The sequence below is a fragment of the Martes martes genome (assembly GCF_963455335.1).
Source record: "Martes martes genome assembly, chromosome: 18".
Lineage (NCBI taxonomy): Eukaryota > Metazoa > Chordata > Mammalia > Carnivora > Mustelidae > Martes > Martes martes.
In genome coordinates, this window is record NC_137906.1 from 428,815 (window position 1) to 445,154 (window position 16,340).

The following is a 16,340-nucleotide window of genomic DNA, read 5'->3' on the forward strand; positions in this document are numbered from 1 at the left end:
GCTAGAGAGGCAGGAGCGGAAGTGACTTGGGGTCTGTGCATAAAGGGTTCTGCTTGCTGGGACGCATCATCTGGCTCAAGATGAAAACACTTCACTTACTGTCACTAAGCTCCCTGATCCCTTCTGTTGTCCTGATGCTAAACTACAGACTTGATTTCTGCTTTATACTTTCAGTGTTTAACAAAATCCCTTCTAACCTCAGGGCAAAAGGCCTATGTATCTAGCGGATTATTCCTGTCTCTTTGTAGCAATGGCTCCTGCCAGAGAGGCCAGGCCAGCCAGACTCTTGCATTTATCGATGTCAGCGGTTCATTTTCCTTTTATTTTTTTTATTTTACTTAAATTATCATGTATTAATTTCAGGGGTAGAATTCAGTGATTCATTAGTTGCATACAATGCCCAGTGCTCATTACTCCAAGTGCCCTCTTTAATGCCCATCACCCAGTTACCCCATCCCCCCATCCCCCTCCTCTCCAGCAGGAGAGGGTTAAGGGTCTCTTATGGTTTGTCTCGTTTTCATCTTTTATTATTCCTTCCCTTCCCCCGTGTTCATGTTTTCTTAAATCCCACATGTGAATGAAATCATATGGTATTTGTCTGACTTATTTTGTTTAGCATAATACCTTCTAGTTCCATCCACGTCATTGCAAATGGCAAGATTTCATTGTTCTTGACAGCTGTTTACTTTTTTGTTTTTTTTTTTTAACATAAACTCTACGGTCAATCTGGGGCTTGAACTCATGACCCGAAGATTGAGAGTGACATGATCTACCCATTGAGCCAGCCAGCTGCCCCGTTTTCCCTTGATTCATTGATTCAACAATATACTATTAGCGTGGGGCGCCTGGGTGGCTCAGTGGGTTAAAGCCTCTGCCTTCAGCTCAGGTCATGATCTCAGAGTCCTGGGATCGAATCCTGCATCAGGCTCTCTGCTCAGCAGGGAGCCTGCTTCCTCCTCTGCCTACTTGTGATCTCTGTCAAATAAATAAATAAAATCTTAAAAAAAAAAAAAGAGTGGGACACTAAGAACACAGTTGAGAACAGGAGGCAGCAACTGGGAGATCTGCTCACTCAACAGCGCCTTCCTCACCTCGCAGCAACACAGGTCTCTGCAACTTGGACTGGAAAAGAAATCCAGTAGCCTCAGAAAGGTGCATTTGAAAGTAGAAGTGCAGAGCACAACGTAGGCTGGAGAGAACTCCCAGAAGTGAGTGAAATTTTGAGTTGTGAGGAATGGCACTGGGTTGTTTTTTAAAAATGATGCACCCCAAATTGAGCCCATCTCAAGACAACACGGAGTGGGCAGCTGCAGCTGACTTGAGTCTTTCAGCAAAGGGAAGCGACAAGGCCTTACATGGAAGAAAAACATTTGCAGGGGAAATGCCTGTAGTGAGACTGGTTCTCCTCTCTGACCAATTAACTGGATATAGTAGGGGAGGTGACAGAAGTGCTGACCTGGCCCCAGGAACCCACCCTGCAATAGGTCTCCGCCCACATTTCCTTTATCGCTCACTTTGAGAGTTTCCTGCTACTGCTCAGCACCAAACCCTGGCCTTCCGCCTGGAACCTTCTTAATGAGCACTGTTGGCTAGTGAGCGACTCCTTACAGAACTACTTTCCTACAAAAGCTCCTCAGGGAGCTCGGCCAGATCATCCAGATGGATGCTAATTTAATACTAAGACTATAAAACAGATATGCTTAATGACACGTTGAGACACTTGGGTTCTTTTGCAAAATGCCTATGTGCAGCGTACATACACCGTATCTAATTTATTTTTTTTTTATATTTTATTTATTTATTTGACAGACAGAGATCACAAGTAGGCAGAGAAGCAGGCAGAGAGAGAGAGAGGAGGAAGCAGGCTCCCCGCTGAGCAGAGAGCCCAACGCGGGGCTCGATTCCAGGACCCTGAGATCATGACCCGAGCCAAAGGCAGAGGCTTTAACCCACTGAGCCACCCAGGCGCCCCCACTGTATGTAATTTATAATCTCACACTTCAAAGACACCACATTTTGAGAGAAAATCACTTTATTCTAATTAGTTCACAAATGAACACATCACAAAAGGTGATTTAAGGAGGCACACAAACATCCTCCCAGCCCCAAACTCAAACCATCTCAATGAACTTCTATTCAGTAAGAACATGCTTTTTCATTCCAATCCTAAAGAAAGCTATAATTAATGATGGAGAGGCTTAACTGGTGGTTTTATACTTCATATATTCACTATTAATTATATTTTTATGCTAAATTAACTTGGTCATGAGAGATGATTTTCCGTATCTTCCATCTGAACTTCTTGATTAGGCTAATCCTGCAAACAGAAAAGGTAAGTTAGTAGAGTAATAGTTGCATATTCTTAGCAAAGCAGAAGCCTTCCAAATGATAAAAAGAGGGATGAAAGCCCAGGTTTATCAGATTCTTGCCTAAATGAAGGTAGGAAAATGAAAATGAGCATTTTAACAGATGGTGAATTCTTAGGTCAAAAGGAGGAAATTATATAAACAAGTTCACTGCCACCACTCCAGATGGCCCAAACCTCAGAGTTCCACTGAGGGATGGAATAAACTCTCTTCTCAAATAAGGTGTGAAGAACGCCAGTAACTTATCAGTCTTTATATCTAATCTTGGACATGGGTGAAAATGGAATGTAATTTTTTACTCACAGCTTTATGGCTAGATCACCCACATCCTGTAACCAGAACAAGACTTGACACACTAATCTACGCCCACTTAAGGAAGAATCAGGATCACAATGTAACTGGCAAAAGCTTAAGATAATGACTAGAAACCTCTGGACCAGCTCTTTGTTAGAAGAACTAGATTATTTTTAGAATGTAATCAAAATCTCCTCCAACTCGTCAGTTTAATTTATGGCACAGAATCCCAAAGTTCTACAGGGCCCAGGGGTATCATGCTATGAACTGAGCAGATGCGGGTTCGATCAGGGATTGATGCATCACCTACCATTGGCAAATCTGCACTGCTTCAGCACCTCGCTGAAACCTTCACAAAGCTTAAGGTCACCCTGGTTCTGGGCACACTCCAGGAACTGTTTCATCTCATAGTGGCACGGGCCAAACTGCTGCTGTGGCTGCTGGTAGGCTGCCTGGGCCCCCTGAGGCTCCTGCAAAGGTACAACATTCAGGACCATTTAGAAAGCAAATTAGATTTACGCCTGAACAAAGAACAGTATCCAATGTCTTTGAGGTCAACTGGGGAAACATAACGAGAACTAGATGCAAATTAAAGTTTCCATCTAATAACATGGAAAGTGAAAAAATTTAAAGGCAAAAGCAAATGCGCTTTAACAAAGTTCCAGTTGTAAGAAGGAAGATTCAAGAACAATGATGCAAAATACCAGTGGGGTTCAGTGAAGTTTCATGGAGGAGAAAGTGGGACTATTACAGAAAAACAGACGGATGAGAGTATCAAATACACCAAAAATACAACAGGCTACACACCAAACACTCATGCTCATCAGAGAAGTAAATTCACATACTTCAGGAAAAGGGGCAGTGGCAAATGTAAGAGAAGAGATCAGAGTACAGAGAAGAGGTTTAGAGCTACTAAAGAGATTTTTAAACACTTCACTAAGATTGAAACTAAATTTAAAATAAGGGGGAAATGGCTGTTTACAGTGAAATCAAGTCGAACTGCTCTTTCACTCCTTAAAAACAAATACAATTTGTACAGTACTTGATGCTGATCTAAGCCACTAACAACTGCCAAGCATGGCTCTTGATAAACCATTTTCTGTTAAAAGCACCGTGGATTCTAAAATTACAGACAGTTCCTATACATAAGGAAATTACAAAGAACTAGGTTTTCTCATAATGCCCCACGGAAAGAAAACACTGCCCAAAACCTTACCTGGTAAGTGATGTCAGGCCTGGAAGGCTCAGCACTACTTCCTCCACCGAAGCCCCCAGTGATGGCATGACCTATCGTGTGCCCGACAGCAGAGCCCACGGCCACGCCAGCTGCAGTGGTTGCCATCTGGGCCATGAGACCGGGCTGCCGGGGGGCAGCCTCAGGTGAGCCAACGGCAGACGGGGGAGCCGCTGCTGGCGGCTGAGCTGCGGGCGCTGGTCTCGGCGCAGCTCTCATCTGAGGGGCCCGGCTAAGAAAGAACAGAACAGAAAGTAGGAAATACCCACCTGCTACCAGGTTTGGACTTAAAGAAACGGTAGTGTTGACCATTTAAAACAGGTCTGAATTGCAGGGGTCCACTTTCATGTGGATTTTTTCGATAAATACAGGATAGGTACGCCAGCGTATGTACTTTCTCATGGTTTCTTAGTAACATTTTTCCTTTAGCTTACTCTTTTGTAAGAATACAGTGTTATAATAATAAAGCATACGAAATACATGTTACCTGACTGCTTCTGTTATTGCTAAGGCTTCCGGTCATCAACAGGCTCTCACGAACACGTCCAGCACTGCTTTAAAAATCTTCACCTACGGCGGTGGCTCAAGTCATGACCCCAGGGTCCTCAGACTGAGCCCCGCATGGGGTTCCTGGCTCATCGGGGAACCTACGTCTCCCTGTCCCTGCCACTCCCCCTCTGCTTGTGCTCTGTCAAATAAATAAAATCTTTAAAAAGTAAAATAAAAGGGACGCCTCGTGGCTCAGTTGGTTAAGCGGCTGCCTTCGGCCCAAGTCATGATCCCAGGGTCCTGGGATCGAGTCCTGCATGGGGCTCCTTGCTCAGTGAGGAGCCTGCTTCTCTCTGCCTCTGCCTGCCTCTCTGCCTGCTTGTGCTCTGACAAATAAATAAATAAAATCTTTAAAAAATAAAATAAAATAAAAATCTTCACCTATGTTATGTTTCCTCTGGCCGTTTTTAGATTACTTCCTTGGGTGCTCTTGCCCCACATAAGGCTGGGTCAGAAGTTTATACCTCGGTTCCATCAGGGTGCATCTGGCATCACTTTACAAAAATGTGGTTTTTGGTTCTTTGGAGAGAAGCTTCTTTCCGTTAAGTGAGCCACCTCCCTATACTCCTAGCCTACCGTTTCACCACAATCCACCCTACTCCAGGAAGCCAGCGTGCTAAAACGTCCTGAACTAGTCATTGGAAAACTCGGGTCAGACCTGGCTTTCCTACGCACTGACAGAGGGACCGCGGACAAGTCACTTGCTCCGAGCTCTCAATTTCCTTATTTCTGGAAAAGATGAATAACACCTCTCCCTAAGGTTACTGGTGTTGAGGATAAAGTGTGAGTAGCAGTGTACTTTTAAAATACCTTAAGAACTAGAAAACGGGGGGGGGGGGGGTCCCTGCTCAGCGGGGAGCCTGTTTGTCCCTCTCCCTCTACCGCGGCCTCTGCTTGTGCTCTGACAAGTAAATATTAAAAAAAGGAAAAGAAAGAACCAGAAAACGTCCCCTGCACGTGAGGCTTTAGTAACTGCGTTCCCGACGAGGCCGAGCCCCTGGAACCCACTGCTGGTGCTCGGATCTGCCACTTTACCGAAATGCGGGTCATTTCCCCCATCCTACGGCCTTTCCAGCACAGTGTCCCCCTCTTCCTTTGGGGGGGGGTGGGGGCCGGCTCACACCTGAAGACGCCAGCTCCAGGGCCGCTCTAAGTTACAAGCGCTCTGGCAGCGCGCGGCGGGCTGGGCCGGAGCGGGGCAGGGGGGGCGCGAGTTCCCAGCCCCTCCCGGAGGGGTCACTTAAGAAAACGGGCTCTAGGGCAGCTCACGGAGTCACCGGCGCTCGGAACCGGAAAGGGCCCCCACCGCGAAACCCAGCCACAGCCCGTGACAACCAACGAGCGGCGGCGGAGGCTGACCCGCGCCACGCCGGCCTCCGGGCGCCCCCGGCCGCGGCGAGGCCTAGCGCGGCCTCCCCCTGCGTCACGCGCCGGCAGGGCCCCACCCCCCTCGGCGGCCTCACCTGGCCGGAGGGGCCATGCGGGAGGTGCGGCTCCGGCTTCCACGCGGCATGGTTCCTGGCGGAGCGGCCCCGCACCAGACGACCGAGACTCGGCGGAGACCCCAGCGGCTTCCGCGGCGCCGGAGAACGGAAAGCGGGGGGCGGGCTGGGCCTGCGCTTGCGACCAATCAGCGCGCACGCAGAGGCTCCTGCTCGCCCACGTCCGCGCGGGCCCTGAAGGTCACTGGAAGGGCAGGACGCCACGGCGGCGCCTGGTCGCACGCGGTTTGCGTCATGAGCTCCGCGCCGCGCGCCGGCAGGAGACCGGAAGTGCGTGAGGAACCGCGCGAGCGTTCCTCTCCCGGCCGAGCCTGAGTCGGCGCGGCTTGCGGTTCGCGTCCCAGAGCGCGAGGAGCTTCGCCGCGTCCCTCCGGACGTGCGGGTCGTTGGGACGGCGGACAGATCTCCGGCGCGACTGCCGCTGGACCTCGGCCACGTTGACTCTCCGAGCCTGAAGTTACTCGCCCGCGTCGGGTGTTCTGAGTCCCCGTGTGGGCGCGCGGTAGGGACTGAACGAGGGGCCCGGGAGACCTCAGGCAGGATCGCCGGCGCCGAGTCGGATCTGTTTGTATGTCTTTCGTCTGGGCTCAGGCAGCAGAAGTTGAGATTAGCGGTGCCTCGCATTTGTGCCTGCACGTGGTCGGACCCTCTTAGTGTGCGTCCCGGACTGTGCCGTGGGCGGGGTAGCACCGTCCGCGGTAGTCACCAGTGTTCTGGACGGCGGTCGGGCGCCGGCGAGGCCCTGCGGGGGCGCACAGCAGCACGCAAGAGAGGCGGGGAGCGGGACACAGACGCCCGCGTGAAGCGGGTCGTGGCGACAAGAACGGAGGCCGCGCGCGAGACATGCGAGTTGAGAGGCCGGAGAGGGCGGCGGTCTTTGAAGAGGCGGCATTTGAATGGGCTCCTTGAGGAAGCGCCGAAAGGAAACCAGGTGTTGGTCAGGGGTGGGAGCAGGCCCGGCGCAGGGCACAGCCGTCGCGAAAGCCCCAGGTGTGTGCGTTTCCGTGACTGTGGGTGCGACAGGCGGCTGCAGTAAGGGGGAAAGTTGGCTAGTGGCACTTCATGGGGGGTTTCATGGGAAGGGCCTTGGGGTGGGGTGGGATTTATGGAGGAGGAGAAGTGGAGGTGTTCCGTCCATTTCTGCGTGGATGTCAGGAGACACTTTCCCCTTCCACCAGAGGTAACAGAGTTTAACGCATTGTTTCCAGTAACAGGGAATGTTTGTGCAACCAAAGGGTAAGTAATGCAGAAACCTTTCACGGAGAAGTTTTTATTTTCACAGAACTCAATGAAAGCTTTAAAAATGATGCGACATTGTACTTGCCTTTGGATAATTCATAAGCGGAGAAGGAGTAAAGGAACCTTATATAGGACATCGGGGCCCAAGAAGAGCCTAACTTTGGGCAGTTCAGGCAAGCATCCAGAACAGACAGTTTCAGTCATTCCTGGCTTAAGTCACTAATTCCTACACTGAGGAGAGAATATTAGATATTTGTACAAGGCTATTTTGTAGAGGTATGAGATTTGAAACAACCTAAATTCCTGTCAGTCGAATACTGATTTTTTTTTTTTAAAGTCACATCACATACTATGCAACTATAAAAAAGAATAAAAAAGAGCTCCAGGCGGCAGCTTTTTCTGCCCAGGCTTTAATAAAACCACCCTTGTGCACCAAATATGTCTCAAGAATTCTTTCTTGGTCATCAGCTCTCGACCCCACCCCACCAAACCTCACCTATATTCCAAAACCACATCATTTGGCACCTGAATGTGGAGTCTTTTCATCTGGACTCTGAGCTTCCACGCAAACTTGGTGAGTGCTTTCTCGCCTCTTCCTTTACTTTCGTTCCAGGGGCCTTTGAGGAGTACGGTCTTACTGGAACACGTTCATGCTGATTGCTCAGGGTGCTTTCTTCTAGCCGGTGGCTACTCTGTGGGGAGGGAAAGCCTGCTTTTGGCTGGAAGTTAGTACCCTGGACGGGATAGTAATAAGACCCAGAAGCTTGACGCCGTCTCTTTACTGCTGTCCTTATACAAAGTTGTCTGTCTTGGGCATGGGATGGCTGCTAATCCTAAGACTCCCAGGTGAGGTTTCCTCCTGATTGATCTAATATGATCCCCTTCACATCCCTGGTCCAGCCACTTCTGGCCACAGGACCTTCACTGGGAGCTGGCCGAAACCAGGACCCAGTGGAACTAAAGCCCAACTGGGGACCATTTCCTAGGGAAGTTGGCTGTAAAGACTACATGTGTTGGAATGTTACTTAGATCATAATGGATTTGTATCTTTACTGTTTTCCGTCAATGTCCTCTACTAACTACTTAAACTACAAAATTGGATAATTTCCCCTTGTAAAACTTTTGTAGTGTTCTCCATGGGTTAAAAATGGGAGGTTCTTCAAGGCAAAGTAAAATAAGGCATGATCTTCTATGGCATGACTTTCAGGGCACCCATCTGTAGCCTAGGATGCAAGGGGAAGCACGGGGACCCTAGCGTCCCTCCTACAGGGGCCTTTATTGGCAGCAATGGTTATAGCGATTTTGTTCGGCAAATGCCTTTGGTCACTTTGACACCATGAACCTCTGACATACCCTGGAACACCACCTGGGAGTCAAGGGTGGGGTGGACGGGGGGATTTTCTAGGTAATGGACCTTCTCTTTTCTTCAGTCCCCAAGGACTCTCCCTTGGGGTGCCTTTTAAGCCCCTGGAAACAATTTGGGTTGCAAAACTTAGGAAAAGACTGAGCTCCTGTAACACTGCATGGCCTCAGTGGGATCTATCAGATCTCCTCTGCAGGGAATAGGGCAAATGGATGTGGACTATCTTCGTGGCTCATACCTAACCTCATTGCTCTACACCAGGACTTCAACCTACAGGCCTCTTACAGAATGTTTGCTCGAACATTCTGACTAATAACCTCCTTCCCTCCCCCCCACCACAACATATTGGATGGTAATTATCTAAATAGGCCTCCAAATAAACCCGGGTTCTTGGAGGAAACACAAGCCCTCCCTAGCAAAGGGGACTCTGACTCTCTCACTGTTCCTCCTCCTAATAGATGTGGGGGCTTCTCCCTCACTCATTTTGTGGGTTAATGGTTATAATTGGAGCCAACTGTGGTTTAGTCTACCTCAGGATGGGGACTTAAAGGAATATTCCCAAGCAGCTGCTGAAACTCTCTTTGTTTCTTGGGGAAATTCTGTGTCTTCTCTGGCCTGGCATGGACTGTGTATTACCTCTTGTTGGCAGGAAAACATGGCATCTGCTCCTCTGTGGGAGTTGATGAGCTTTGGAACCGGGAACCCCTTCTCTGCCTTCTAGCAGCACTTTGCCTCTTCTGTCTCCCACTCTCCCTCCTTCTGTTTCTGTACCACCTTGGATGTGGCCTGCATGACTGGCTTCTAGATCATCCTGGGTGCCCAGGCACCGTGGCTCCTCCCCTCGCTGTAAAGGGGCAAGAAGAGCACACCCTGGACTTGACACCATCCACTCCATATCCCCCCCCCCAACAGTGTCCCAGGTAAACATTGACAATGGGGAGGATCCAGGTGGAACATAATTCAGTATTTAAACTAAGTTAAGTTTTTTGGTTTAAGATAGACATGTCCTTAGAGTTAGCACTAAATGTGAAACTTTTATTCTGTAGAGGTTTGCTGAGGAGCAAATAACCTCGTGTTATCTCTGTTGCAATTTGTTAGTAAAAAGATGACTAAAATGATGGTTAATTGTCGCAGCAAAGTTTTCATGGGTAATTGCTTTCAAGGTCTTTGGTAACCTGAAACTAAAGTTTTCTTTGGATGGTAAGTGGGATTAAATTCATCGGACATCTAGGTCTTTTCCAAATAGGATAAGGTGCTAAATCATTGATTACTGAATGTAGTTTGCACTTTTGACTTCTTATTGCAAAGAAACTAAGGATATTTGAGTCTGTTGGTAAACCTGCTTTGTGCTTAATAAATTCTTGAAAATGCCGTCTAAGAAGTTTTGGTGAAACAGTTCATTATTGGCTAGTACTTAGTTTTCACTGGAGACCAAGGTTTCTAAAGTGAAAAAATTGTATTAACTGTAATTAAGACTGATGGAAATAAAAACAATTCTATGTGTAAGAAAGATATAAGTGATGTCGGAGAAAGAATTCTTGAGACTTTTTGGTGCAAAAAGGTGATTTTATTAAAGTATGGGGACAGTAATCGCTTCTCGGCCTTTTGGCTAAGATCAAGTGTAAAGTATGGGGACAGGACCCATGGGCGGATAGAGCTGCTATGGGGTCATAAGGAATGGCCCATTATATACTTTCAAGCTGGGAGGGGGTTAGGGATAGCGTAAGTGTCTAAGGAATTTTGAAACAAGGCTTCCGAGGCCTGGAGGGGGCTAGCTATTGTTGGGAAAAGGTCATTTATGACCGTCTAATAAAACCTTAGTCATGAGACCCTTCAGATTTATATTGGTGGGCCATATGCTTGGGGGTTTAGTGATAAAGGAAATTTCTAAATGAAGTTTTCTATGTTAAAGTAGACTTACAGCATCCTGGGGCGTGGGTCAGGCTAGGATTGTCTTTTATCATTAGCAAAGTGTCAGTATCAAGGCAGTAGAGTCCCTAGAGAAAGGTCACTCTGCCTGTTTAAAGGACTTGTCAGTGGGTAGTAAGGAAATTTAATAATTTAAGGCTGCTATACACCTGCCCAAGGAGGTAGCTGTAATTCATCTCAAAGGACATCAAAGGATACGACCTTAGAATCTAAAAGAAACAATTCACTAGACAGTACAGCCAAGCAGGCAGCACAAAATAAACATTAAGTGTTTTACCGATCTTAACTCCAATAAAGTCTGTAAGTCCAGTCTGTTCTGACAAATGCACAGGACTGGCTTGTTACTAATGAGGGAAATATCTTTATACCCAAAAATAACCAATGGAAGGTAATACAGGGTTTACATCAGGCTCTTGATTTGGCTAAAAAGGCCATGGAGGTGCCAAAAACTTTGCCAGGAGAAATTGTCCCTAGATTTGGACTCCCTTGGTCCCTACAAAGTGACAACAGACTGTCTTTTATTACACAAATTCAAAATTTGGTCCTCCAAAGCTGAGTAGCCCTTGACATCTTGACTGCAGTTAAAGGGGCCCAGAATTATAAGACTGTCTTCTGAGGGGACCCAATGGCTATGTGGCTTTAACTTGTGGCCATGGCTTCCCCCAGGCTAGATATAACAACTTCTCATTCCATAGTGATCTCAATCATTCTCAACAAATTCGCATATGGTGATCAAAATTTGAACAAATAACTCTTGGAGGGATTGTTACATATATGTGATACCGATGTTTGGATGAATGGACCCCTGATGATTACAATAAAATTCTAGTCAGGTGGTAGGTACCAGAACTTTTAAAATTGTGCAAACCTGTTCCAGAAATTCCACATCTAGGAATTCAAGAAATGGTCATGAATGTGGAAAGAAATTAGCTCTAAAGATGTTCATTTAACAAGTCGTATAAAATAGGGAAAATCAATAAAAAACTTAAAGTGTCCTACAATATAGAATTATGTGTTATGGTTCATACACATAAAATGTTATGCAGCCATTTACAGTATTTCAAAAGAACACCTGACATGAAAAGTATCTTCACAATATATTAAGTGAAAGACGTTACAAAGTGGTATACATAGTATGTTTATATTACTAGAAAGTTCTTACATATTTTAAAGACTTGAATTATGTGCACTTAATTAGTGGTATTACCCATTGAAGAGGGATTTCTTCCTTTTTTTTTTTTTTTTTTGCTTGTTCATATTTTCCAATTTGTTTGATTTAATTAAATTATACTAATTAAACATACCATGGTGGTTTAAAATAGGTGCACAGATTCTTTGACACATCTTTGAAAAAGTGGAGCCTAGGGTGCCTGGGTGGTTCAGTCGGTTAAACGTCTGCCTAAGGCTCAGGTCATGGTCCCAGAGTCCTGGGATCAAGTTCCACATCTGGCTCCTTGCTTGGCGGGAAGCCTGCTTCTCCCTCTGCCTACTGCTCTCCCTGCTTGTGCTATCAAAAAAAAAAAAAAAGGAACCTAATCCCTCTCCCTTTCATGACTCTAAACTAAAACCACTCTTAGCCACCGGAGTTCTTCACCTCTGGAAACTAAGATAATATGTATTTGTTGCTTTAAGCCACTAGGTTTTGGAGTCATTTTTTACACAGCAATAGGTAACTAATACACAATTTCTACAGTTACTATATGTAACCTATAAAAGTTTTAGTATCTAAGGTTAGCAAAATCTAGTTAGAACATATTACAGAGTTCTGCTTTAACATGGCTTATATCTGTCTGGGACTGTGATGAATTGGGAACTGTGTACGAAGTGAGATGTTTAAGAAAGTAAGGTGCTGCCGAAGCGAGCACAAGGTCGTTACACTCTAAATGTGTTTTTTTTCCATTGGATAACTAAGACATACTTATATGAATGTGGTGCCTTGTACATACCAGACAAAAAAAGAAATGAACCAATGAATGCATGTTTTTTTTTTTTGAAGAGTTTATTTATTTATTTGACAGAGATCACAAGTAGGCAGAGAGGCAGGCAGAGAGGGAGCGGTGGGATGGAGGGGGGCAAGCAGGCTCCCTGCCGAGCAGAGAGCCCGACGTGGGGCTCAATCTCAGGACCCTGAGATCATGACCTGAGCTGAAGGCAGAGGCCTTAACCCACTGAGCCACCCAGGTGCCCCCAATGAATGTATTTTTAACTGTAGATCCAAAAATACAAAATACTATATACACAAGTGGTTAGGTGGTGTTTAAATGAAGTTCTATGGATTTCAAAGGGATGGACATTTACTATGGATGAAAGATTTGGAGAGAAAGTAGCACTTAAATACAGGCAGAATTTGTTTTAGAAAGATTAAAATGATAAAGGGGGAAAGGGCACACTAAGTAAGACAGCACAGATTCACATGAAGAAGCAGAATCAAATATGGTGAGGACAGGACAGAAGATCTGTGTCAAGAACCAGTGTGTGTTTTTGGAAGTTGTGTTAACAAAATTTAAGAAAATTTAATAGATGATATAAGGAATTTAGGCTTTTTTATCCTGCAGGGTTAGAGCACTCCTTGAGGGTTTTTATATGCTTAAAGTGGCCTTCAGGAAGATTAATCTGGGCGTGATGTCTCTGAGACACAGCAGGAGACTGAGGGTAAAATCCTGCAGGCCAAGTCGGTGGCAATGGGAACATTGATGTTAAGTGCTGTTTGCTTCAGCAGCACATATACTAATCATGTGAGGGCCTACAATATACCAGGCATGGAGAGCTTTACCTGTATTATTTTATTTACACCTCCTAAGAACTCTTGAAATTGGTACAGTATCATATCCATTTAATCCATACAGTATTATATCCAGATAAGCCGCTTGCCCAAGTTCATACAGGTGTTTGATTCCTTGAAGCCAGGACTCCTACTATATAGCACACCACAGGGAGGCATTTTAAAAGAATGAATATAGTAAATGAAGAATTAAGGCTTTGAGTAGAGAGGAAGGAGAAGGGATTGTGCTCTGTAAACTGAAACATTGTTACTATTTATTGGGTACCTCATACGTGCCAGGCCCTTAACTGCGGGAGATGTTTTATATAATCTATAATCCAGTTTGGTAAAGTAATCCAGTATCCGTCCCATTTTACAAACGAGAAGGCAGAGGCTTGGTGTCACCTGCAATAGTTACCGTAGAAATTTGCTGAATGCCACAGCGATGAAGAGTCACCGTGAGGATGAACGGTCAGGTTGCTTCCTCTAGTACACACCAGTCTTCTAAGCAAGGACTCACCAAGGGGCACAGAGGCCTAAAAGAACGCAGGCGGAGAGCGAGGACAGCCGTCTGATAGACTGTATAATGTTTAAGCCACAACTCAACTGTCGTTGGACCTGGCGTTTGTGAGTGATTCTGAACAGCAGGAAGCTGCCCAGAGTAGAGGAAACCGGGATGCATTCGAGGATCTGCGTACCTGACCTTTGCAACGGGCTGCGTGACCTCTGGAAAGTGACCGGACTCCTCCGCCGCGGAACGCCCTCTGCAGAGCGGGAGCTAGCGGGGCCCGCCCGGAAGGACTGGGGCGAGAGCAGGTCTTAGCCAGCGTCCCGGGTACACGATCACAGCGGAACACACTCCTGTCCTGGCGAGTATTAAGCCCGCACACCGCGCCTGGGAGTCGTGCAGATTCCCGCCTTTGCCTCCCCCGTCCCTCTTCGTTACGTGTCAGACGAACTACGTCCTTTGTGGGCCTGAAACGAGTTACCGTAGCAACGGGGAAAAGGGACCACCAGGAGCTAAAATGCCGTTCTTGCTGCTTTAATTAGAAACCCTAAAAAGGCACACCCCGTGGACACTCGGTGTTAGTTGACGACAAGGGAAAGAGGCTGCGGCGGTCCGCTCGGGCGACGCCGGGAAGACGCCATGCGGGCCACAGGCATTCGCCGCCGCCGGGCACAGCCGCCGCCGGGCCGGAGAGCCCACCGCGCTCGGGGCCGCCGGGCACCGACGGGCGATCACTGGCCCCGGCCCGCGCGGGCGCCGGGGGAAACGCTCCCCGCAGTCTTCGATGTTTCCGCACCGCCGAGCCTCTCCTCCGACTCCCCGGTCTGACCGTGCCGCGGCCCAGGGGCGCGCGGGGCCGGCCGTGACTCGCCAGCGGGAGCCGTCGTCGCGGCGGCCGAGGGGCTGGGCCGGGGTCGGGGCGGCCGCAGCCCGCGCGCACCTGCGCTCACACCGGGCGGGTGCGCGCGCGCGGCTGCAGCTGGCGCTGGCGACGCCTGCGCTGGCCGTTGAGCAGCTTCTGCGCGACCTTGCGCTCGTGGCCGCCGGGCGCCGGCCAGTTGGTGCGCAGTTCCCGCTCGCGCCGCGTCCGGCCCTTGCTGCGCCCGGCGCCGCAGGCCGGGAAGTCGCGCAGGTACTGGTAATCCAGGCAGTCGCAGAGCCCCTCCTCGGAGCTCGCGGGCGGCCACCCCTCCGGCGGCTGCGGCGGGACCCGAGCCTGGGCGCTGAGGAGCTCCGGGGCCATGGCGTCGCGCCCCGGGGCCGCCGCCCGCCCGCGCGCGCGCTCCTGGCAGACGGGGGCGGGGCCTCGGTGACGTCACAGAGCCCGGAGGAGTCGCGCGCGACGGCCCGCGCGCTCGTCCCCGGAGCGGAGCCGTGGGGGCGAGAGGGGCGGTCGGCGGGGTGCGGCCGAGCACGCGGTCTGCGCCGGCCCGAGCGGGACAATGGCCCCAAGTCCGCCGGCAGAGACCGCGCGCGGGAAGCCGGCCGCGCGTCCGGAGACGCTCCTCGGCCGTGAGCATCGGTCAGGCTGTCGGTGACGGAGGCGGTGCTCGGTGGTGACGTGAGGGGAGGCGGTCGCTCCCGCACGAGCGGCGCGGCGGCCCCGGCAGCGCAGGGCCCCACGGCGGTCCACGGAGGAGGCCGAGGGCAGGCCCGCCAGAGCGCCGGGCCGCACGAGCGCGGCTCCTTTCCCTTCCGCCGTCCGCGCCCTCGACGAGGGAGGAAGGATCCGGAGCGGGCGGAGATGGGGGGCGCTCGGGGGCGCTCGGGGGCGGCTCCCAGCGGGCGCGTGGCTGCCCCCTCCGAGGGCGGTTCCGGAGGCTCCTCGGTGAGCGAGTCCCCGAGAGTGTTTGTAGTGAAACGCCGAGAGGGTCGTCTCTTCCGCCCACGTCTTACACGTGCTGTTGCGAAAATGAGAGACTATTTATCGTCTTACTCCTCGCCCACGCACGGCCTTTGGAAGAAATCCCTCCGCAGTTTGTGGTTAGGAAAATACTCAGACCCCTCGGGGGTGCGGAGAAGAGAACGAGGCACCCCCGCGGCTCCGCGCGGCTCGGCGCTTGCGCAGATCCCGCCCCGGCCGCCTTGCGCACCCCGTGCTGTGTTCCTCTGCGGCGGACCCAAGGCCGTCTCACCCCGGTATTTCCCAACATGAGCTCTGGAAAGCTGGACCTCCTGCCGCGGCATCTTCCCACCTGACGGAATCAGCCAGTCCCGTCACTAGCTCCCACCCAGTGCGGACCCCCCGTCTCTGCTTGTCCGGAAGACCCCGGCAGCCGTGCAGACTGCGAGCGAAGTCCGCGGGAAGCTCGCTCGGAGGCCGCTCCGGTTCGAGGGCGGCCTCCCTGTCCTCTGCACATCCCCTGACGCTCACTTGTTGCAGAGACTGGGTCCGTTGTCCTGAAAAATGTCCCGCTTTGTGGATTTGTCTGCTGCTTTCTGGTGTCATTTAACTTGTTCCTCTCTCTCCCACATTTCCTGTCATTTCAGGTTGGATCTAGAGGCTCGTTTACACTCACATTCAATTTGGGGGTCAAGAAAAGTTCCTAGGAAGTAATGTGTGTGGGTATCACACCAGGACCACGATAATTCATT

The 16,340-nt window shown here is 49.6% G+C and overlaps 3 protein-coding genes across 3 annotated transcripts in view; all 3 read right to left on the reverse strand.

The window, feature by feature from the left end:
* Positions 1–16,340, reverse strand: part of SEPTIN14 (septin 14) — a gene marked incomplete at both ends in the record, with an annotated part of 375,063 nt that overhangs the window by 326,672 nt on the left and 32,051 nt on the right. The window lies entirely within an intron of this gene.
* CHCHD2 (coiled-coil-helix-coiled-coil-helix domain containing 2) lies at positions 2,015–6,188 on the reverse strand. Its single transcript, XM_080830918.1, has 4 exons — positions 5,907–6,188; positions 3,877–4,126; positions 2,971–3,130; positions 2,015–2,317 (listed from the first exon to the last, which is right to left on the reverse strand). Exons 1-4 carry the CDS (start codon positions 5,954–5,956, stop codon positions 2,307–2,309), a joined length of 471 nt encoding a protein of 156 aa, XP_080687044.1. The 5' UTR covers positions 5,957–6,188; the 3' UTR covers positions 2,015–2,306.
* On the reverse strand, positions 9,853–15,004 carry NUPR2 (nuclear protein 2, transcriptional regulator). Its single transcript, XM_080830452.1, has 2 exons — positions 13,936–15,004; positions 9,853–13,773 (listed from the first exon to the last, which is right to left on the reverse strand). Exon 1 carries the CDS (start codon positions 14,986–14,988, stop codon positions 14,692–14,694), a length of 297 nt encoding a protein of 98 aa, XP_080686578.1. The 5' UTR covers positions 14,989–15,004; the 3' UTR covers positions 9,853–13,773; positions 13,936–14,691.

Excerpts from the sequence above, each read along its gene's own strand:
- NUPR2 (XM_080830452.1), bottom strand. The coding sequence starts at position 14,988 with ATGGCCCCGGAGCTCCTCAGCGCCCAGGCTCGGGTCCCGCCGCAGCCG.
- CHCHD2 (XM_080830918.1), bottom strand. The coding sequence starts at position 5,956 with ATGCCGCGTGGAAGCCGGAGCCGCACCTCCCGCATGGCCCCTCCGGCC. Across the intron at positions 4,127-5,906 it reads CGCATGGCCCCTCCGGCCAG|CCGGGCCCCTCAGATGAGAG; the intron begins GTGAGGCCGCCG and ends GTTCTTTCTTAG. Across the intron at positions 3,131-3,876 it reads GGCCTGACATCACTTACCAG|GAGCCTCAGGGGGCCCAGGC; the intron begins GTAAGGTTTTGG and ends GTACCTTTGCAG.